The sequence below is a fragment of the Nerophis lumbriciformis genome, linkage group LG01, assembly GCF_033978685.3.
Source record: "Nerophis lumbriciformis linkage group LG01, RoL_Nlum_v2.1, whole genome shotgun sequence".
In the NCBI taxonomy this organism is placed as follows: Eukaryota; Metazoa; Chordata; class Actinopteri; order Syngnathiformes; family Syngnathidae; genus Nerophis; species Nerophis lumbriciformis.
Window position 1 is genome coordinate 54,915,427 of NC_084548.2, and position 24,445 is coordinate 54,939,871.

General features: G+C 39.8%; 2 protein-coding genes across 2 annotated transcripts; both read left to right on the forward strand.

Annotated features, from left to right (window-relative positions):
* Positions 1-5,692: 5,692 nt before the first annotated feature.
* mkrn4 (makorin, ring finger protein, 4) lies at positions 5,693-11,837 on the forward strand. Its single transcript, XM_061987147.2, has 8 exons — positions 5,693-5,934; positions 6,717-6,845; positions 6,932-7,164; positions 7,240-7,301; positions 7,423-7,679; positions 7,760-7,867; positions 11,156-11,255; positions 11,326-11,837. Exons 1-8 carry the CDS (start codon positions 5,894-5,896, stop codon positions 11,488-11,490), a joined length of 1,095 nt encoding a protein of 364 aa, XP_061843131.2. The 5' UTR covers positions 5,693-5,893; the 3' UTR covers positions 11,491-11,837.
* A 458-nt stretch (positions 11,838-12,295) lies between these two features.
* Positions 12,296-24,423, forward strand: fance (FA complementation group E). The gene is made up of 11 exons (XM_061987142.2): positions 12,296-12,538; positions 16,775-17,300; positions 17,393-17,476; positions 18,428-18,472; positions 18,545-18,601; positions 20,321-20,464; positions 20,532-20,655; positions 20,713-20,788; positions 23,184-23,250; positions 23,315-23,440; positions 23,536-24,423. Exons 1-11 carry the CDS (start codon positions 12,327-12,329, stop codon positions 23,632-23,634), a joined length of 1,560 nt encoding a protein of 519 aa, XP_061843126.2. The 5' UTR covers positions 12,296-12,326; the 3' UTR covers positions 23,635-24,423.
* The last annotated feature ends 22 nt before the right edge of the window (positions 24,424-24,445 follow it).

Genomic DNA, 24,445 nt, shown 5'->3' on the forward strand with positions numbered 1-24,445 from the left:
TAACATTAAATGTATGCTCGTCAACAGTGATTCAACACTCAATTGTATTTGAAATATAAATAACATATTTAAGATGTAATAAGGCTCGTTGTAGTTGAAATGGCTAAACAAAAAAATGAACTAGAACTTACTTTTGGCCGGCAAATGATCTGAATATTTGCGACTTCCTTTGGAACATGTGACTTGAAGACTCATCCATTTTTTTCAGAAGTGGTTGTTGGGTTAAGTAAAACTAAGCAGGGCATTCTACCAAATTAAAAGCAAAGTGCTGTCCCTTAACCAACATGTATTTTTACTTACTTTATAATATGATTTGTTTAAACCCCGGGCATTAATTGAGGTAGTGATAAGATAAATAAATACAAAATCATCTTTTGTTGGGTACTTTCTATTGAAATGTAGCTGTCCCCCAAACGTGACCCCTACATTTAAATGTATAAAAATACCACTTAAAACATTTTTGAGATTTGTTTCAATGTTGTAATTTAAAATATATTTATGATTAAGCTCAGACAGAGGTTGAAAGACATACATTTATTGTAGGTTTAATTTTTAAATTAAAAAAGTGCTAAAAGAAATAATGTCTATAGTTTTTATGTCACTCCCGAAACACAAGAGTTTCAGGGGCGTGGCTGATTCTAAATTTAGGCCACACCCCTACATTTGTGACCCGGAAGTGACATTGCATTATTGCCCATCACGGCTGCATGGTAAGTAACTTAATGATATACCGGTAGTTTTTAAATAAATGTGTTTCAAAGTCTGAAAATCAGTGTGTATCTTTAAAAATTGTCAAACACCAATTATCTTCAATTACGTAAACGTTTTAAGCTTTTATTCAACATATTATGTTTTTGTGTAACTCTTCAAATGTGTGTTTTATTAGCCATATGCTTGCTAGCATTATTTACTTATGGTCAAAATGAGCTAGGATTGTCACACAGGAAACAAATGATAACGTTTCGGGGGTGACATGATCATTTCGGTAGTGACAAAATGAAATGCAAAGTAGTTTAATCCTAGCATATAAGCATACATTTTTAATGTACTGTTGGTTTCTATCTGTAATTGTATAGTTCAGAGAGAGAGAATCAAGACACCAATATGCCAAAACAAAATAAAAAAGTCAAAAAGAAAGGTTGAGAGAACAAGGAGAAAGAGTGAAGGCTGACCCAGTTAACACCAATGATTTTGAAAAAATAATAAAAGAAAGGAAGAATGAAAGTTGAAAGTGATCAACGATTTATTGGCCAGGAGCAAAAGAAGGCTAACCCTAAACCTGGAGGTCAAAGACTGTGTGTACACTGCAAGCCAAAGTGGACCAAATCAGATTTTTTTTAAATATGATTTTTTTTTTTTACAGCTCACTGTTTAAATTATAAGTATTGATTGATTGAAACTTTTATTAGTAGATTGCACAGTGCAGTACATATTCCGTACAATTGACCACTAAATGGTAACACCCGAATAAGTATTTCAACTTGTTTAAATCGGGGTCCACTTAAATTGATTCATGATACAGATATATACTATCATCATAATACAGTCATCACACAGGATAAGTAACATGTGATCTTTATCAGACTCCAGTATAAATGCGCACAGGCCCAAATGTGGCCCCAATGTGGCCTCGATGTCACAGGTGCAGTTCGATAAAGGAAAACAAAGGAAGTTGACTGGATTTTGTAAATAAACAAGGGAGTCGCTACCAAAAGAGAAAACTTGGCCGCCACAGATCAGCGTGTTATTGGGTTTGTGCCGTGGCTGTTGTGTAGGGGAAGTCGTCAGATGGTGGAAAAGAACTGAAGGTTTAGGAAGAAAAGATGTGCACACGAATGACGTAGCTCGACCAAAGATGATGTAAAAGTCGCAAACAGGTTGCATTGCCGTTTATACTGCAGTCACATTTGAAAAGATCCGAATCCAAACAGATTTGGACTACCTCCTGATGTAAATGGATTACACAGCCCAATAATATACGAAAATATTAGATTTGAAGCACTTTGGAGCGTTTCGACTGGCAATAATTATCCAATCGAATTTGGAGCCAAAGTAATGCACATTAGTTTTCAGAAGCCTGACAGTAATATGAAGTGTTTTCTTGTTCTCTGAATTCTGAATATATCCATTTCCTTTCGCTTATCCCTCTTGGGTCGCGGGGTTGCTGGAGCCTATCCCAGCTGCATTCGGTAGGAAGGCGGGGTACACCCTGGACAAGTCGCCACCTTATTGCAGGGCCAATACAGATAAACAGACAACATTCACACTCACTTTCACACAATATGGCCAAAAAGACCCCGTTTACACTGCACACCAAATCAGATTTGTTTGGCCTCAAGTGACACAGATCTGATTTAATCTGATCTGAACGCTGTAAAGTGCTTTAACACTGATCTTTTGGCATCAGATTCAGGCCACATCAGGAGGTAGTCCTGAATCTGATTAAAATCTGATCTTTTCAAGTGTGACTTTAATCTAAACGCAATGTGACCGGAATGTGATTTTTTTCGTCAGCTATGGGTGAGTTACGTCATTTGTGTGCGCCGGAAAGACGCAGTCGCCAGTGGAAATGGATAATTCATCACAACTGATTTCGGTTTCTATTTAAGATGATGGAATTTTCCGTGCATGACTTGTCAATCATGTGCATATAATAGGCTATATGTAATATATTAATATATATTTTGATTCTGAAGAAATAGCAATTGTTGAAAGACCGGAATTGACCCTGTGGCGCATTTGCTTACATGTGAGTAGAAAATTAAAGCTCTCATAGATCCATGCTGATGTCCGTGTCTCCTCTACTTAACAGCCATAAACAGATTACAACCCTCCCAAATATATTACACTATATACATCCATTCATACATTCCATCCATCCATTTTCTACCGCTTGTCCCTTTCTGGGTCACGGGGGGTGCTGGAGCCTATCTCAGCTGCATTCGGGCGAAAGGCGGGGTACACCCTGGACAAGTCACCACCTCATCGCAGGGCCAACACAGATAGACAAACACACTCACATTCACACACTAGGGCCAATTTAGTGTTGCCATTATATTGCTTTAATTTACTTTCACGTAAAAAAACCCACTCATTTTTAAGGTGTTGCAACTTTTATTTAATTTTGTAGTAGTAGCGACTTCCTCCCAGGCAACATCCTTTGTTTTCACTATATCGTAGTGCGCATGCAAGACTCAGTTTACACTGCAAGCGAAAGTGGCCCAAATCAGATTTTTTTTTAGATCTGATTTTTTCCAGCTGATTGTGTACACTGCAAGTAAAATGCGATTTTTATCATACTCCAGTGTAAACGCGCACAGGCCCCAATCTGGCCCCAATGTGGCCTCGACGTCACTTGCATGTGCCCTTTGATAAAGTGAAAATAAAGGAAGTTGACCTGGAGGAAGTCGCTAACACTACAAAATAAAATAAAAGTCGCAACATCTTAAAAATTTTAGTTTTTTTACGTGAAAATAAATTCTATATGAGCTTTATTTATCTATATGATCTATATGAGCTTTATTTGTCAACTCACATGTAAGCAAATGTGCGCAACGGTGTCAATTACGGTCTTTCGACAATTGCTATTTCTTCTGAATCAAAATATATATTCATATACTGCATATAACCTATTATTTGCGCACTATTGAAAAGTGATGCACTGGAAATTCAGTCATCTTAATCAGAAACCGAAACCGGGTGTTGTGGTGAAATATCCATTTCCGCTTGCGACTGCGTCTTTCCAGCGCACACGAGTGACATAGCTTGTCCAAACCTGATGAAAAAAACTCACATTCAGGTCGGAAGTCACATTTAAAGATCAGATTCCAATCGGATTCAGGAGTACTTCATGATATGGCCTGGATCTGATGCCAAAAGATCAGATTTGAAGCATTTAGGAGTGTTTAGACTGGCAAAAAAAATGTATCTGTGACTTGAGGGCAAAAAAACCTGATTTGGTGTGCAGTGTAAACACGGCCAGAGTGACATAGGGGCCACATTGGGTTCTGTGTGTATTTACACCGGAGTCTGATAAAAATCCCATTTTACTTGCAATGTAAACAGTCAGCTGGAAAAAAACAGATCTTAAAAAAAATCTGATTTGGGCCACTTTGGCCTGCAGTGTCAGCCTATCCTCAGGCCACCTACTCAGTGGCCTAGTGGTTAGAGTGTCCGTCCTGAGATCGGTAGGATTGGGGGTTAAATCACCAAAATGATTCCCGGGCGCAGCCACCGCTGCTGCCCACTGCTCCCCTCACCTCCCAGGGGGTGATCAAGGGTGATGGGTCAAATGCAGAGAATAATTTCGCCACACCTAGTGTGTGTGTGACAATCATTGGTACTTTAACTTTAACTTTAACTTTTAAGGTGGGAGGGCCCTATATCCCCTTTGGTATGTTTTTGGAGGTGGGGGAGAAAGCCGGAGTACCCAGGGAGATCACACACAGTCACGGGGAGACCATGCAAACTATACACAGAAAGACCCAGAGCTCGAGAATGGGACCTAGGAGGCACAAACACTGCCCCACCGTGCTGCCGCTGAATACTGAACCCACATGGGTACTTATTTTCAACTGATATCCAAAAATAAATTATTTTATTTACCACAAAACATAAGTGTTGGCAACATTTAATATTAGAGTTAATATTAGGCAATAAACTTGAGGGAATATGATACAACCTTGGTGGTCACTACCTAAACACTCGGTGTTTTCAAAGAAAATAAAGTATATTGAGTTATCAACTAAAATATGATGACACTGATTGGTTAAATGTATGTTCAATTTCATAAATCAATAACTATGAAATCAATTTGATCATTTCATTTTAAAAAGAAAGATTGCGTGTCGATTTTGACTAATTTCATTAGTAAGAAGTAAGGAAATGTGTTCAAAATTTTATTTTTATGGGTTTTATTATGAAAAACCTTAATTATTTAAAAAAACAATCTTTACACAAGGTAAGTAAGCATGATATCAACAATTCCCAAATATTCTGAAAATACAAGTTGACTGTTCTTTTGATAGAAATGTGTACTTCAGATATTGTAAAATATAATATATATAGGGACAAAGTTTTGAAAACAACATTTTTAAAAGATATTTCCAATTTCACTGTGAACCAATTCGGTAGAATGGCCGAGGCACGACTGTGAATTGTAACTAAACTGTTTTGTTGTTGTTTTTAAGTAAAGTTTGGATAGCACACACTTGTTTATTCTTTTGAATATTTATGGTAAAGTCTCATACCAAATGCTATTTTCCCAGTGTTCAAGTTTGCATCCAGGGCACTTTTTTTATTTTTGAACATTTTAATTATTGTCATTAAATTACAGTCAATTGCATTCATTCATTTTATTTACGAGGGACGCAAATGAATAAGGCTCTTTTAATACGTTTCTCCGTCACGTGATCAAACAAATTCCATAGGCTGCAACAGAATGAAACAAAGAGATAGTGGACCGGAAGTTGAAACCGACCTCGCTGTCTGTCTTCAAAATGTGGATTATTTGCCATATATGTTCACCAAATGTCTCGAAATGATCGTCAGATGTTTGGAAAAATGATATCTCGATAAACTTTTGATTGCACCCACATTTACTCTTAATACAAAGAGTGCTGACATTCCGTTGGTCACGAGGCTCTTGGACTGCACGTCCCAGAGTAGTTTTGAGAGATAAAAGGTCATATGGGTAGATTGCAAACGGTGACGATCAAAGAGGACGTCACGTTTCTATTGGCTCGTCGCTACGCCAATTGGCAAAGCGACCAACTGCCAACTGTTTAAACAGTCGGTTGGGGGAAGCGGCCAGATCGCATGCACAGCAGCAGGAGCAGCACAAACACACACACACACACACGCACACACACACACACCAAGGGAGGATTCCGCCATGGATCGCTCGTCCTCCAACCGTAGCGGGACTATCTGCAGGTAAGCGACATTTATCGCTTTTTTGGACAAAAGAAATACATATTTTTTACCACAATCGAGAAGCAACCATTTTAAACCGCACCGTCGCTGAAGCTGATGTATGTTTCTAAACGGAAACCAAAAGTTGAGTCTTTGGTTCGTCAACATGGTGTTGTGTGGGCTTAACCGTCAGCACGGAAATCAGACAATGAAGAGTTTTAAAGTGTTTTTCTTATGTGTTGTGTCCAACTTGTAATGTTGGTTAAAAATCTCGTCTAACGCTTATGTCAAGTGACAGTCGTCTTAAAATCAAAACTTTTGACTTGTTTTAAAGATTGGTCGTAGCTAACGTGTAGCCGCAGCCAAAGAGTGAGATTAGGATCTCCGAGGGTTATTGAAGAAACAAACCTCGGCATAAGGGAGTGGATGGTGTTTGTTTCGAAGCGGGAAAAGTTCAGTTACACCCTGGTAGCCATTTTCCCCAAAAATATGGCTTAGTTTTCTCACAATAAAGTCACCCAGTTTCTTTAAGTCTAAACGTGAGTAGTGAATTCCAAAGCGGCAAAATACGTGTTGGATTCGTTAACTTTCAACGTTCATTAACGGAGCTGATAAATAGTTTTTATTTGTGTAACCACCATTGTAAACCAAATTGAATGTTAAGCTTTTGCCTATCTTTTTGTAAAACGTTCATTTCGGATTGTCAGGGAGTAATAAAATGTTGCTAATTGCACATTCCAATCTCATGCACATCTCGAGATCTGTTTTGATATGTTCCTTTTCCCCCTTTTTTTAATTTGCAGATATTTCATAAATGGTTCATGCCGGTATGGCGAAACATGCAACTATCGACACGAGTATCCCACTGCACTGTCATCCCAAATATGTAGATACTTTCAGAAAGGTGGATGCTGGTATGGTGAACACTGCAGGTAATAAAACAATGCTGTTTGATCAGTTGTACCATAAAGAAGAAAGTAATGTGCATTTCTGAGCAATGATTGTGTTTCTTGACAAGGTATATCCACCTGCCTCAACCTGAAAGTCATGGGGATGGTGGCGGTCGAAGAGCGACTGCACAAACTGTTTCCTCCTCCTCCTCTCCCTCCTCATCCTCTTCCTCATCTTCTATCTCCTCCATGGTCCAACCTCCTGCTGACCGCAGAGGGTCAGTGATGTCTGAGATGACGTCCAGGCGGGAACGCCACACTTCAAATACTGGGAACCTTCAAGCGGAGGAACAATTCCAATGTAATTTGTTGCTATTCAGCATTAAGTGTATCCAATCAGATTTTCACTTCTTCCCCTTTTTAAAAATTTCTGCAGATGCTTCTTACCAAAGATCACCTAAGAACTCAGAATGGGCATCTGCAAGTGATGGCAAAGAGGTTTGTGTGCGCTTTATTTGTGAGTTAAAGTTGAACCCAATAGGTTAGAGTTGATGTTTAAAGTCAACGTTTCGTTGTACTTATGCAATGACAATAAATACCTACCTACCTATGTTTAAAGTCATTTGGACAGGAGGCCCCAACCAATTCCACTGAAGACGTGGGTGCTGCTGCTGCGGCCTCTAGTTCCAGCAGGACATCAGAGGCTTTCCTCAAGAGTCGAGACGTCATCTGTGGTATTTGCATGGACAAGGTGTATGAAAAGATGGATCCAAGAAACCAGATGTTTGGAATCTTGCCCAACTGTACCCATGCCTTCTGCCTACAATGCATCATGACATGGAGAAAAACGAAGGACCTCGGACAAGAAGTCGTGAAGTAGGTCTTGTACGTCTACCTTTTTGTAAAAAAAAAAAAAACCTTTCACAAGTTTGACATATTTGTGTTGTCTGCTTTAGAACCTGTCCACAATGCAGGGTGAGATCCCCCTTTTACGTGCCCAACAAATACTGGGTTGAAGGCCAGGCCAAGGAAAGTCTTATAGCTGACTTCAAAGACAAATTCAGGTAAGCTGAGACTTTTTGACTCCATGATTGGAAACTAGAGAGCATGTGGCACTGTAAGTCTCCCCTTAGAAAATAGACGGTTGAGGTTAATGCATAAAGCCTAATGTTATAAGACTTTCTTTTATTGTCATTCAAATTTGAACTTTACAGTACAGATAAGAACAACATTTTGTTGCATTAGCTTGCTGTAGTGCAGGATAAAAGAGCAATAAGGTGCAAATATAAATAAATAGAGTACTGTACAGATAAATATATTGCGCGTTTATCAATGTATGTTATATTGTCTTTATATTCCAGCGAGTTAATCAGTTTTTGGGGGAATTGAGAGGATTATTATGATGTGTTCAAGAGTCTTACAGCCTGAGAGGGAAGAAGCTGTTACAGAACCTGGAGGTTCTGCTACTTAAGCTGCGGAACCTCTTTCTAGAGTCCAGCAGTGTAAACAGTCCTTTGTGGGGGTGGGAGGAGTCTCTGCAGATTTTCTGAGCTCTGGTCAGGCAGCGGCTTTTTGCGATTAAGCTCTTTTCAAGTCGGGATGTTTCGACTAGGGATTTATGTTGCTGAGTCCAATACCGATCATTCATGGGTGAGATTGGCCAATACCGATATCACATGTATTAACTGTAATTTTAACAGTATTAAAATTATGGTGAGTGCTATTGACCGTTTTAACAATATTGACAAAATAAACGGCTGTTTGTTTGAGCAAAACAAAGTCAATAGTACATAATAACTTAAAAAAAAAAAATCAAACACTAATATCTAGGGCTGTACTAAAAAAGTACAGCGGTACTAATGAATTAAAACGTTACTATATTGCCTTTGAAAAATACCGGTACTTATTTTTTAACGTACAAAGCTGAGGCGAATGATGTCAAAACGCGTACACAGAGCGCATACAAGCCAAAAGCGTGTGGGGAGGAAGAATTGCAAAAAACACATTCTACTGGTTAATAAAGAGGGTGCATGAAGTGCAATATGGAGGTATTTGGGCTGCAAAACTCAATAAAGGTTATAAGCTTAAAACACGGAAGCGATTTAAAACGTGCCTCGGCAAAGGTAGCAATGCAGTTGCCTCTAACGTAGGTAGACAATTAAATAACAAGCATCCAGATCTGCATGATGAGTTTAAAAAGGGACAGGTAATATAGTTAAACTTGCTTCCCTGCTGTGCACATACAGATACATAGACGCATGCACAGATGTTTGGCATGTTGCCAAATCGCTCATCTAGGGTAAATTGTTTTAGACAGTCAGGTAAAATGACTGAATTACTTACTAGATGTCTTATCTGTGTAGTTTTAGCCATAGTATTGTTTTTTAGTAGTATTATTGTATTTTTCTCAAAGCCAAACCAAGAGTGACAACCATGAATAATGAAGCATTTTTGTCAGTAAAGCTTTATATTCTACTTTAACCTAATTGTAGATTATGGCAGGCTATATGTATATGAAAAATTGGAAATTTTACATACTGTGTTTAATGCCTATTTTAATCTCTCAAAATTATTTGAGTGCAAGAGGAAACATGTTTAATGTATCATAAGATTTTCTGTTAAAACCAAGCCAATGTGACATTTTTTGTGGGCCCCTTTATTTTGAAAATTATGGCAATACACTGATATCAGGACAACCCTACTACTACATTAGCCTTTAAAATTCTTTGTATGCTCAGTCTTACCGTGTCTGAATTTATATACATTAACAAAAACATAAAAATATCGATCATATAGTGCTCCTAGCCTTGATGTAGACCACACAAATTTATGGATGCATCCGTCCATTTGCATTTTGTGTACTAACTGCGACAATGCTGACACATCAACAGTTATTACATTACTCTTTAAAGGCTCTTACTGACCTACTTGTTAATAGTGGTTTATTTTTCGCTGTAATGTAGTTCCATCTACACTCAAATTACTAAGAACTTATTTCTTCTGTTGTTTGAAACTAGATTAGCTATTGGCATGCCTTTTCCTGTCTTGCCCCATTGGCGTCCTAATATTTGATAACGATACTAAGAAATGCAGTTTATTTGCGAGTTCACGTACTGTTGTAGACACCTGTGTCAGTTGAAATTTCCAACTGGGAAATAAAAAATTCTGACTTTCCAGTAAGGCTGTGAATTTTTGGGCCCCATTCGATTCTTGGGGGTAACTATTCAATTAAAAAATAGAAACAAACACACACGAACATGGCATTTATCGATGCTGGCAAAATTATAATTATTTTTTTATTTTAACTTGCAGTGCATCTGGAAAGTATTCACAGCTTTTTACTTTTTCAAATGTTTTATGTTGCAGCCTTATTCCAAGAGGGATTCAATCCATATTTTGTCCTCCAAGATAGGTTTGCCAAGCTTGTGGCATCGTAGTCAAAAAGACTTGAGAAAACCCCCAAAACATTTTACGTTGTCATCATGAGGTTTGTGTGTAGAATCCGTTTTGGAATAAGGCTCTAACCTAACAAAGTGGAAAAAGTGAAGCGCTGTGAATACTTTCTGGATGCACTTAACTATATGATTAATTGACCTATTGATTATTGGTCTAGATGTGCCCTTCACAAAAAGGTCTGCCATTGATTATTTATAGCTGCAATAAGTGAAGTGATATATATTTATATAGCATTTCTCGTCCACCTGCTTACAAGCTAAGTAGTTGAGGCTGCTCACAGATTTGACGTCGTAAGACACGATCAACTCTGATAAAGCGCTATTAAAACGGGGATGTCTGAAGTGTGAGCCAGGGGAAGTATGTGGGGGGGAAAAAACAAAAAGGAAAAAAATAGAGCAACTGCATTATTTACTAAGAATGTTGACTCTTAATAACTGAAATCAAAGTTTTGCCTTTTTTTTCTTACAAAATTCAAGCTATGAACATTTCAAAGTGCAAACACCAAACAGTTAATTCATGTTGTCTGTTGGCCCTTTGACATTTTAGCACAGATCAAGCAAGACACGTTGAGGATTTCTGTTGGTGCAGACGTTTGCATTAACATTCTTACTCAACAGATTGAAACTGTTCTTGATTAAGATGGTAGACATCAGGACAAAGGCACTGTGTGAGCAGTCAAGTTGTGCCCCCCATAGTCTATATACTAAGTAAGCACTTAGTTCGTTTGGAGGGAATGTTTTTAGCTTGGACGATCAACTTTTACATTTACAGATGAAATTTAAGAACATTTAACATGCAAAACAAAACAAAAAAACAAGATCATTTTCAATCCTAATTCTTAATCATTTGGATGAATGACCAATGTAAATTAACACTCTCTCTTGTCTTTTTTTTAGTAAGCGTAGCTGCACTTACTATGCACGATACAAATGCTGCCCCTTCAAGACAGAGTGCCTTTACCGGCATGACAAGTCTGCACGACGTAGCTCATTTCTGGTATGTATCACACAAACCTCGACTAATCATACTTTGGTGAACACGAGTTAACATGTATTTTACTGCTTAGTGCAACACGGATGATGATGACGACGACGACGATGATGACGACGACGATGACTACGATGGCGTAGACCTGCTCAATTTCTTCATTGCCATGACTCTTCTCAGTGCTGATGACGACGACGACGATGACAGTGACGATTTTTTATTCCTAGACAAGTACTGTTTCTGAGCCTTTTCCTTTCTTTTTTCAGTGTTTGAACCACTGAAATAGGCCAGTAAATTGTAACCCCACAGTTGTAATAACACAACTGCTCCTGCCCTTGGACAATTAGAACTGTTGGGGCAGGCAAGGGTATTCATACACCATGCAGGTTTATGTGAGGTCATACTATATAGCACCTGTTTTCACTGACTTGCTCAAACCAGAGAGACACTAATCTGACCTGACCTGCTGCAGTAGACGGCAAACATGAATTGTACGCACATCCTTACTCAAACTAATGTAAGCCGTCTTGTGAGGATGAATAAGGATTGGGTTTCGGCTATGCCCCCCGGTTGTTTTTTTTATATAGAGTATATATCTTTCTGCAGCCATAGTGATTTAAACCTTGACAGATACATTTACTTTCTTTGCCTCTTGTTAGATTAGAGGGCTCAATACTGAGAAAACTAGATATATGGGTATTTTAAAAGTGGTGTGTGAATGGTGTTTTTCTTAAAAATTGTCTAAAGATTTAAAAAAAAAAAAAATTGTACTGGACTCCTTTACGGTTAATGCCAATTAAAGATTACTTTTGAATAAATTACAATGACACCATTCCCTAGTTTTGGCATAACTATTAAGGGCTTCCTTTTTATTTCTTTTAAAACAAGTTGTACTCGTACACTAAAAATAAACTACTTCACATTTTGTCTCACTGAAAACGCGTCATGCTCTTTATTGACACTTGTGCAGTGTAAGTGAGGTGGCTGGCCAGTAGATGGGGGTGTGGTGTCTTAAACCCAGCTACACTCACGAAGAAGAAAAGTAAACAACTGGGGCGGATGTTGGTGTTCTAGCTCAAAATGAACGTTAACCATTTTTTGAGCCGCTTTGACGGCCAGTCGAAGTTGTTGATCCGGTCATTGCTCTCTGGAGTCTCCGGTGCCCACAGGGCGCTGGATGTCTTCCGGAAGCAGCAGCGGACTAACCCCGAATTATCGTCGTGGACGAACTTGGTAGACACGCTTTGTCGAGACGAAGTAGTCTACCCAGGGACGGATGGACGACTTACAGTGTAAGTCAGTGCTGGAAGAAATAACTTAAGTAGTGTTCATTTCATTTCACTTTTAGTTTAACGAAGCGGCATAGAGGTCATTTTTGTCTTTATTTATCGAAGCTGTTTTTGACAAGGAATTATGTAACTTAATTTTGAGCTGATTTGTTGACATGAAATTATGCCGACAATTTCACTGAATACACTTCTGAAGAAAAAAAAAAACCTGTGTTTAAAATGTTTTAAAATTCAGCTTATACTACAAATGAAGTGTAAAAAAATATGTAGTGCTTAAATAACGTCCGGTAAGTTAAGTCACTCGTGTCTCAGAAACAGCCAATGTGGTGTTAAGTTTGTAGTCACGTGACACGGGTCTTGCGAGGCCGCGGGAAAGAATCAGTATGTCTGCATTAGAGATGCGCAGTTTGCGGGCACAACCGCGGATTATCCGCGGATCGGGCGGATGAAATTTAAAAAAATTAGATTTTATCCGCGGGTCGGGTCAGGCGGTTGAAAAAAATAAATTTTAAATAGATTCAGGCGGGTGGCAGTTAAACCAATTCGGAAATATATATACATAGTTAAATGTTGTTACCCACATACGAAAAACGAGCAGGCACCTGCAGCATATGCCACAACAGAAGAAAAAAAGAAGAAGAGATGGACACTTTTACGGAGCGGAGAAGGGACGCCTCGCCGGGGTCCGGGACCGAGGCCCCTTCCCCCGAGAGGGCCCCACCGGGAGCCGTAGCTGAGGCGATCCGCGAGAAGGGCCCGACGCACGTCCAGGGTCACCACCGCACCAACACCCCGCCTCGTCCGCCTTCGCCGCGGCCGGCGTCACGCGCAGCAGGTAAGCAGCTTACCTGCCCGCCACCCCCGTGGCCGGGGGCTCGTAACGGGTCACTCCGCGCGCTCCGCCCGCGCAGCTTACTTGCCCGCCACCCCTGTTGCCGGGGGCGCGTAACAGGGGTCACTCCGCGCGCAGTGCGCTCACGAAAGGGGTGGGGATCACCCTGGTTGATATAGACAGCAGGACGGTGGCCATGTAAGTCGGAACCCGCTAAGGAGTGTGTAACAACCCACCTGCCGAATCAACTAGCCCTGAAAATGGATGGCGCTGGAGCCTCGGGCCCATACCCGGCCGTCGCCGGCAGCGAGACGCGCTTGGAGGTGCGCTCAGCGCGGCTCCCATATGATTGCGCACTGGTGTGCGTCTGGGCCGTGACAGCGTGGCGCGCGAATGTCTGTGCTGCATTGGATCAGTCTCCTTTCTTTAACAGGCAAAAGCTTTATAATCTCACTAATGCCTTGCATCGTCTATATTAGATATATAACAACGGGCGGGTGCGGGCGGATGCGGTTCTGATCAAATGTAACATCGGGTGGATGGCGGATGGTTGACGACTTTCTGATGCGGTTGCGGATGAAATAATTGCCTATCCGCGCATCTCTAGTCTGCATGTACCGAGTTGTTTTACGTGAAGCGTGAAAGTAGCATTTGCATTGACAAGAGTTGCTAGACAAACGTACGAGCAATAATTTTAAAACTCCTATAATGTGCGATAATTTGACCTGTTAAATCAATGCACGACTATTAACAAACACATAGGAATCCTTTTTATCCCAAAACAATTCAATTTAAAACATCAGGGGGGGCAACATACAAAGTGAAGTGAATTATATTTATATAGCGCTTTTCTCTAGTGACTCAAAGCGCTTTACATAGTGAAACCCAATATCTAAGTTACATTTAAACCAGTGTGGGTGGCACTGGGATCAGGTGGGTAAAGTGTCTTGCCCAAGGACACAACGGCAGTAACTAGGATGGCGGATGCGGGGATCGAACCTGCAACCCTCAAGTTGAAAACCATGGGATAGACTTTCAATATCCATTTGATACAAATTATACACCTTTTGTTGCCTTGGTGCAGACACCAGTGTGGACAGAACAGACACTCATCCATGTTTTGTATGAAAAGAAAAGCTTACCAGTATATAGTAGGAAAAGAGAACAATATGATGCAACCAGCTGACACTTCAGCAGTGTGATTTCTACATAGAGCTACAAAAGTAAAACAGCGAAAAACCAACAAATGACCAATAAACAATAAACAGACCCAACAAAGCAACCAAAAGAGCCAACTCTGTATGATACTGCCCACTAGCTCTCAAGACAATGTCCGTTTGCCGTGGATGAGGGAGAATCCGTCCAGCTAGACCAAAGTGTCCAATACATGCTCGATCAGCAAGGGCTCATGAAGCTCGTCCATCCCAATGCTCAACGATAGCTCCGCAGTCCTGTCTTTTCCTCCGCATCTCCTCCTGTCTCCATGCCGAATTAGTACCTGATTAGTAGGAGTTCCTTATTTGCTTTAGTGAGTGACTCAGTAAAGTAGGTGTTGAGTTTCCTATCACTGGACTACACTTCAGGATAGGGTAGGATAGACTTTATTCATCCCACAATGGGGAAATTATGTGGTTGCATTGTAGATACAAAAAGTCCACAAAATAAGGTGAAAACAAGAGAGAAACAAACAACATTAAAGGAGCGCAGAGCTGATGCAACCAGCTGCCATTTCTGCATACAACTACAAAAGTAAAACAACGAATAACCAAAAAATGAGCAATCATTAATAAATATTACAGACCTAGGATTGCAACATACATAGACAAACAACTGAACAAAAACGCCATTTAACATCCATATAGACTGATGGCCTCTGACATACTCCACCCATTGTCTGCTGTCTGAGTGGGAGTGCAGCAAGGCCAGAGATAGGACCAGGCTCAACAAAGCAACCAAGAGAGCCGACTGTCCAAGGCTGCCTACGAGGTCTTTGCCAATGTTCTGTCTGCGCGGATGAGCAAGAATCCGTCCAGAGAGACCAAAGTGTTCGATACTTGCTCAATCAGCCGTGAAGCTTGTCCATCTCGACGCTCAGCGCTAGCTCCGCAGCCCCGTCTCTTCCTCCACATCTCCCCCATTCTTTCCACGCGGACTTTGGTGTGGCAGAGAGCAAGCAGACAGTCATACTAGTCAGCTATCCATGGCCAAAAGGCATCCCGAAAAGCAGATCCAAAAGTTGACAAAAATGCACCAAAAAGCGCTGCAGAATTACAATATTACTGAGCATGGCTATTGAACTTGCAGCTTGGGACCCAGCTCGGGTATAACACCATACCGGACCCCCTGGTTTTTCATCATTTGGGATATTCAACTGGTGGCCCATGAGTTTGGTTCAAAAAACCTGTGTGAGCCTCACATTTTATGCTGCATATTCCTAAAAACACTAGAGTGCTGTCATAGAGATGATCTTTGATTACCGGTAGGTTTTTTTGCAGAAGGTCCTTTGAAAACAGCAAAGCACTCTGTAACTCTGAGAAAATTAAAAATACTGTAGAGGACTCTGATGATCAGGAATTTAAAAAATAGGACAAATACAAAGGGAGAAGTCCCCACCCCTCAGTTCTTATAGCTTTCTGGAAATGTGGCCCCCAAAACAGTTTAGTTGAATATCCCTTTGAAAGAGCAGCCGATAATACCAATGAGACCAAGTGTTTTACCATATGGGGACATTCATTCCTTCCCCAAAGCCATCCCTCAAATTGTACACTGTAATAAAGTTTTCGGATTCATATTTATTTTACTTTTTCTATTCACTTTTCTCAATAAACTTCAGACCTAAACAAAAATATCAAACATGTAAGTTGTTTTTTTTATCCTTGTGAAGTCTCTTTTGATCAGAAAATGTCACAGGTTTAAAATGAGTAAAACAACCAATGTTATGCACATTTATACTAATTGACAACTGTGACATCATTTGATCAAAAGGCCCTCAAAGGGGTAAAAAAAACAAAACCCATATATATTTGTTCATGGCTGAAGTTGATTGACAGATTTGACCTAAGAAAGTAAAAAAAAAAAATCTGATTCCAAAATGTACTTTTCATTTGGTCGCTTCAATAATCAGCTGGTCATCCACCTCATCATATCTTTAGAGATGGACATCCCTCAGGTCTTGCTCTCCTGCAATCTTATTGTAAGCAGACTGATTACAGATATATATTTTGGAATCTTGCAGTTGGGACCATAAGAGCCATAATTCAGAAGTGGAAAGAACATAAATACCCCGCACATATTTACTATAGGAGGAAAGTTGGCGTGTTTTATAATTATTTTCCTTACAGTGCAATGTCTAAAATTGCAGTATTGTGCCTCATGTAATTACCATTTTTCTATCTCACATATTCTAGCAAAGCCCTGGTGTGCCTGTTTCCTGCATTGTTCAAACAGAACCTGCTGACGTTCATCTACCTGATCCACTCCCTTCTTCCCAAAGCTGCTGTTCTCCGTCTACTTCAGTGCCTCAGTCAGGACAGCAGCCCTAGTCCTTGGGTTAGTGCGCTAACGACACAACTGGAGAGAAATCTGGGCTCCCTCAATAAGGAGCACCTTTTTACTCCAGTGTGCCGTGGCAGACTTGAGGAGCTTTCCCAGCGATTGGGTGGAGACACTGGAGGGTGGGCTGAGTGCTTCAGCCTTGAAACAGAGGAATCTCAGAATACACCTTGTTTGTTGGAGTTGGGGAAACAAAAGAAAAGGAAGGGTAACTTTGATATTCTGGATTCGGATGAGGAAATATTGCAGCAGAGCAAGCGATTGAAGATGGAGGAAAGTAGAAGTGGGCACGTGCATGCAGAGGAAGTGAGAGAGGAGAGATTGGATGCAGAGGAACCAGCACAGGAAAGCAATCAGGATCATCTGCCTGATGACATGAAGGTACATACTAGTTTTACAATTTTACCTAATTTCTATACAAATGGAGAAATATGAGTATTCTGGTAACCTTGACATTTGTAACACGGTCCTAGGTGGCAGAAAAATTGGAAGGGGATGCTTCAAATGAGGTGACTGGACAGGACAACAGCTGTGATTTTCTACCTGAACATATCATGGTAAGATACATGGCTTAATGTCAGTTATGACCATTTTTACATTTCTTTTTCTAAAACGCAGGTGTAAAACTCCAGGCCCAGGGGGCTGATCTGGCCTGCCACATCATTTAATATGGCCCGCAAAATTCTTAAAAGTACTTAATCTTTTCTTAATACATGTATTTGTTCTTTCTATTGTGACAGAAAAATAATACATGTTCTGCATGTAACTGCATATCTTTTAAACTGTAATATGATCTAATAATGCAATACATTTTTTTTGCTAAAATAAAATAAATTCCGGTACTTAAATATCTGCTAGACTTATGACTTTAAAACAAGTTATCCCTCAAATTGTACACTGTAAAAATAATATATTTTACAGTAAAATTCTGGCGTTGAACTGTCAGTGTTTTACCGTAAAATTGACGGTAGTTTTTACAGCATTTTAGTGTAAATTGAAAAACATTACCACTGTTTTTTTTTACAGAAAAACTCTGGCATCTGAGCTTCCATTTTTTTTACCTTAAAAAACTGGTAACGTTTTTCCATTTGCTGTAATACGCCGATAAAACAACTGTAGATTTTACTGTGCCAGAATTTTACCATTAAAAAAAACAATGGTACTGTTTTTCCATTTTAAATTGTAAAAACGCAGTAAATTTTATTTAAAAAATTGTGGTAACTGAGCTGACTGTTTTTACCGTTAAATCTAGTACAAATGCATATGAAAAAATGCGCAGACAATTGTGTTAAAGTATTATGAGGAGAATCTACATACATTTATATTCATTTATTATTAATTGTTACAAGCAGCCCTCTGAGGGCCGCCATAACTGCGATGTGGACCTCAATTAAAAAAAGTTTGACACCTCTGCTCTAAAAGGAGAAATATGATTATCGGACGCTGTCCTTGCTAATATTGATAGCCAATAGATTAAACATAAATTGTCTTTCTATGTTGTTGCTCAGGCATCTGCTCTCCAAATAAAGGAATTGCTGGAAAGCCAGACAGAGGTAAGAAATTAGTGTTTTTCTATTTTACCGCAGATTTGTCATAACTGTCTGTGACTGTCGTGTTTTTCACAGTGGGACCAGAGCTCGACAGATGTGTTTCAAGTGTTTAATGACTGTGACCCCAAACAAGTATGTTCTGGGATCATTTTACATTTGAAAAGAAAAACGCTTTACAGTGGTACCTTAGGTCACAAACACATTGCGCTCCATGAACAAGGTCTTAACTCAAAACACTCGTAGCTCAAATCAGCCCGACCCATTAAAGTGAAGCACCACAAGTTTAACATGTGACATGCCTTTTAAAAAGAAAAACAAACTTTTAGGCAAGAAATTTGGTTGGTAGAACATTACAGTAGAACGTAGTGCGAGTAACTACAATGCCTGCTCAGTGTCCTAGTGGTTAGAGTGTCCGCCCTGATATCGGTAGGTCGTGAGTTCAAACCCCGGCCGAGTCATACCAAAGACTATAAAAATGGGACCCATTCCCTCCATGCTTGGCACTCAGCATCAAGGGCTGGAATTGGGGGTTAAATCACCAAAAATGATTCCCAGGTGCGGCCACCGCTGTTGCTCACTGCTCCCCTCACCTCCCAGAGGTAGGGGGTGATGGGTCAAATGCAGAGGATAATCTCACCACACCTCGTGTGTGTGACAATCATTGGTACTTTACCTTTAATAGTTTTATGAACTAATGTAATAATTGTGTTCCCTTGTGGTGTTCAGTATTGCCAAGTCCATGCGACTTGTTTTTGTAAAGCTTGTAACTCGTTTCTCTCGTGACATCTGGCAACACTGTCTCCTTCGTGTAACAATAGGAAACAGGAAATCGCTGTTTATGTTCCACGAAGACGTATTTGAGTGACGGACCGGAGAAGTTTAAAGCAATTATATCTGTGTACCAAATGTTATGGTCGACCACGCAGTTTGTTGAGTCAGGACTATACAGAACAAATTGAAACACGTCAAACACAGCATCTGCCGTTTGTCAATATTTGTATGGATAAATGTTTGTCGTTTGGACGCGTTCAGCTTGTGTGATGCGGACTGACGCTACGTGCAGGACATATTGATAAAGGTTTCCTTTCCTTTGCACCAACTTTCTTAGTTGCGATGGTTGGAGGGCAGGATCTCGATCTCTGCGCATCTCAACGGTCTCATCAAAACTTATGTTGGTTTTTTGTGTAGTCAGAGCGGAAATAACAAAGTGTAACAATTTATTAGCTCTTTTTTGGTCAGTTTTGTTTTTTGTTTAAACAAAACAATCACAACAATGTGTAACATTATAATTGCTCAAACGGCACAGCCTTGTTACAAATATTACTTAAACCGACGATAAATATATAGTATCGTAGTAGCAGTTTAGTATATATTTATATAGTCTGTGACTCCCTAATCACAAGTGTCTCAAAGGGTTTCCAAACTCACATCAACATCCCCTGATCTAAACCCACATCTGGGTAAGGAAAAACTCAAAAGACTCCAGCTGGGGAAAAAGAAGAATCCTTGATAAGGGGCCGCAGATGTAGGCACCTACCTTCTGGGACGATGGTCTGCAAAGGATGTCGAGGGGGTATAGTTAATGAACTGTTGTCCATCAGGAAGACAGCAGATAGTCATAGGGGAATGTTATTCTTCTTGTAACTTAAGGTATACTCACAACTCAAAGCATAACAAGCAGCTGAGAGACATCTCCTATCTCAAATTACTTGTAAGTAAGATACTTGAAAGTTGAGGTACCACTGTACAGTCTATTGTAGTCATGTATCAACAAGAGCATCCAGGCAAAGATTGGGATTTGATGACGCAGGAGAAAAAGGCATAATTCCACATCTTCTCTTGTGTAAAAAGGTGGAGGTGCTCTGTTCCATGCTGAATTTGTCTGACATAGCAGAGCAGACTCTGCCTAAACTTTGCAGCAGCATACTGGCTCTCTCGCCTGACCTCAGCTTCAGCACGGCAGCGACGCTCATCAAGAGCCTCCTGCTGCAGAGGGTACATGCTCACTATTCACCTAAATGTACACAATGCTGTCAGGGTAAGAAGTCATTGCTGTGTGCAGGTCCTGTCCCTCACAGAGCCTGCCTCCAGATGCCTGGTGACCGTGGTGATGTCACTCTGCAGCCGCTACACTAGATCAATGTGCCACGCTTTGATTGGACCGCTTCTCCAGGATGAGAGTTTAGGTGAGGAAAATGTCACCTCATCGTTGAAGCATAGATTGAATTCTGATTGTTTTTTAGGGAATGCCCAAGCTGAGCTGCTCAACAAGCTGATAGAAGGCTGTCTTGACTCCCACTACACACTTCTTGTGCTTCAGTAAGGCAAAACTTTTAAATATCCCCTACTATGCTAAATAAACATTTTAAAGATGTTAAAAAAGTAACAGGTGTCCCTAAACCCAGTGTATGACCATTGAAGGACAACAAGCTTAACCATTGAGAAAATATGTATCTCAAACACTCCCTTTTGAAGAAGTTTTGGGTATTCATAACATCATCAATAAAAATAAAAAACCTCCTTCCTAAAGGACATTATGGACTGCCCTTAGTTAGATGAGCTCAACTTGTGTATGTGTCCACCATTTCCCCGAAGACAAATTTGTAAAAAAAAAAATTAAACCATAGGCTTTGCTACATATCTTAAAATAATGCCTGGTCAGCTACAGTTTGATCATTTTGTTTTTTTTCAGTAAATATGTTAACTGTAGCTTACGGTACATATTTACGCTAGTGTTAATAAAGTTTATGTCCTGTGTATGTTGTTGTATGCAATGATATATGTCATCTACAAACCCCGTTTCCATATGAGTTGGGAAATTGTGTTAGATGTAAATATAAACGGAATACAATGATTTGCAAATCATTTTCAACCCATATTCAGTTGAATATGCTACAAAGACAACATATTTGATGTTCAAACTGATAAACTTTTTTTTTTGTTGCATATAATCATTAACTTTAGAATTTGATGCCAGCAATACGTGACAAAGAAGTTGGGAAAGGTGGCAATAAATACTGATAAAGTTGAGGAATGCTCTTCAAACCCCTGTTTGGAACATCCCACAGGTGTGCAGGCTAATTGGGAACAGGTAGGTGCCATGATTTGGTATAAAAACAGCTTCCCAAAAATGCTCAGTCTTTCACAAGAAAGGATGGGGCGAGGTACACCCCTTTGTCCACAACTGCGTGAGCAAATAGTCAAACAGTTTAAGAACAACGTTTCTCAAAGTGCAATTGCAAGAAATTTAGGGATTTCAACATCTACGGTCCATAATATCATCAAAAGGTTCAGAGAATCTGGAGAAATCACTCCACGTAAGCGGCGTGGCCGGAAACCAACATTGAATGACCGTGACCTTCGATCCCTGTATCAAAAACCGACATCAATCTCTAAAGGATATCACCACATGGGCTCAGGAACACTTCAGAAAACCACTGTCACTAAATACAGTTTGTCGCTACATCTGTAAGTGCAAGTTAAAGCTCTACTATGCAAAGCGGAAGCCATTTATCAACAACATCCATAAACGCAGCCGGCTTCTCTGGGCGCGAGATCATCTAAGATGGACTCATGCAAAGTGGAAAAGTGTTCTGTGGTCTGACGAGTCCACATTTCAAATTGTTTTTGGAAATATTCGACATTGTGTCATCCGGACCAAAGGGTAAGCGAACCATCCAGACTGTTATCGACGCAAAGTTCAAAAGCCAGCATCTGTGATGGTATGGGGGTGCATTAGTGCCCAAGGCATGGGTTAACTTACACATCTGTGAAGGCACCATTAATGCTGAAAGGTACATACAGGTTTTGGAACAACATATGCTGCCATCTAAGCGCTGTCTTTTTTATGAACGCCCCTGCTTATTTCAGCAAGACAATGCCAAGCCACATTCAGCACGTGTTACAACAGCGTGGCTTCGTAAAAAAGGAGTGCGGGTACTTTCCTGGCCCGCCTACAGTCCAGACCTGTCTCCCATCGAAAATGTGTGGCGCATTATGAAGCGTAAAATACGACAGCGGAGACCCCGGACTGTTGAACGACTGAAGCTCTACATAAAACAAGAATGGGAAAGAATTCCACTTTCAAAGCTTCAACAATTAGTTTCCTCAGTTCCCAATCGTTTATTGAGTATTTTTAAAAGAAAAGGTGATGTAACACAGTGGTGAACATGCCCTTTCCCAACTACTTTGGCACGTGTTGCAGCCATGAAATTCTAAGTTTATTATTATTTGCAAAAAAAATAAAAGTTTATGAGTTAGAACATCAAATATCTTGTCTTTGCAGTGCATTCAATTGAATATGGGTTGAAAAGGATTTGCAAATCATTATATTCCGTTTATATTTACATCGAACACAATTTCCCAACTCATATGGAAACGGGGTTTGTATTATGTCAGACAAGTGGGGATAATAAAAAGTGGATAACGTGCACTTTTTTATAGATAGGCATGGACAAACACGCCACTCATTAGCATTAAAACTACAGACACACAAAACGGCATGTTATAGGTGGGGCTTACTAAAAGCTAAAATTCACCATCAAGACCAGACTGTGGGCAACACTCTTCAAATGCACTCTTGTGAACTCAAAACGTCTTTATTATAGTCTAAAAATAGTAGTAAGTGAGACTTTTAAACGCTGCATTGCTTGTAACAATCAAAGATGCACTTTTGTTACATTTTTGTTATTCATTTATTTTATTTTACTTCCAGAATTACATTCAAAATATCATGGAGTGAGCCAGTGCTTTCTGTTATTCACAGCTTGCTGGACTCCAAGGTTAGTAAATGGAACCCGTAGTCATAATATTCCCTTTCACTGACATGTCACGTTTGCTTTGCAGCCTGATATAAATGAAGAACTGTTCACCCAGCTGACTGCCCAGCTGGTTTGCCAGGGTCCTCGATTCATAAAGTCTATGAACTTTGCCAAAATGTTGTTGACTATCCTCACAAAGTATGCCAGCTTTGTAAGTATTTTTGATTGCGCTGTGTGTGTATATAAGCTGACTTTTTTCCACTTCGTTTGATCCATCAGTTTATGATGGTCTGTTTTATTTCCTAGGTGAAGCCTCCAAACAAACAATCCTTATCTGAGTGCTTGATGATCCATGAGACATTCTTAAAAAAGTCTCTCCAAGCAGCATTGAAAAGAATCCCATAAATATGTGTACAGTTTTCAATACACATATTGTTATTGTAGTGAATATTTACCGTACTATTTTTGTCTACAGGTCAATGTACAGTTCAGACATCCATCCATCCATTTTCTACCGCTTGTCCCTTTTGGGTCGCGGGGGGTGCTGGAGCCTCTCACAGCTGCACACGGATGGAAGATGGGGTACACCCTGGACAAGTCACCACCTCATTCAAACTCATTCATCGTTATTACGACTGTGATGGTTAGGTACAAGAAGGACATTGATGTTACCTGCACCCTGTGTAACATGCATCCAGAGACTGTTTACCACCTGTTTTGGACTTGTGAAAGCACTTGATCACTATGGCAAGGCATCTGTCGTTTCATCTTGGACAATATTTATGACAAATTTGTACTTTGTCTTAAAGATGTGCTATTTGGATTTACACAGCATGAGAAAAAATGTGAAGAGGAATTTTACCTTTGCAACCTCATTATACTATTGGCTAACTTTTATACTCATAAATGTAAGTTTCTCAATACCCAACCTGTTATTTGTGCCGTTAAAAAAAGAGTTAGAACTTTACTTTAAAATGCTACCTCTAACAACCAACAAGCTGTGAAAGCTATGATGCTATGCTCCAAATTTAAACTATTTACAGAACTTGTGTTACCCTATAACTATACACATTACTACATACATATACTTTACATTGTACTATAATTACCTTATTGAATTAGCAACATCCTGGTACTGTTTTGTACTTGTTTTAATTGTCCTTGTTCATATGTTTGGTTGTAAATGTTGACTTTATAAATAAAGGTATACAAAAAA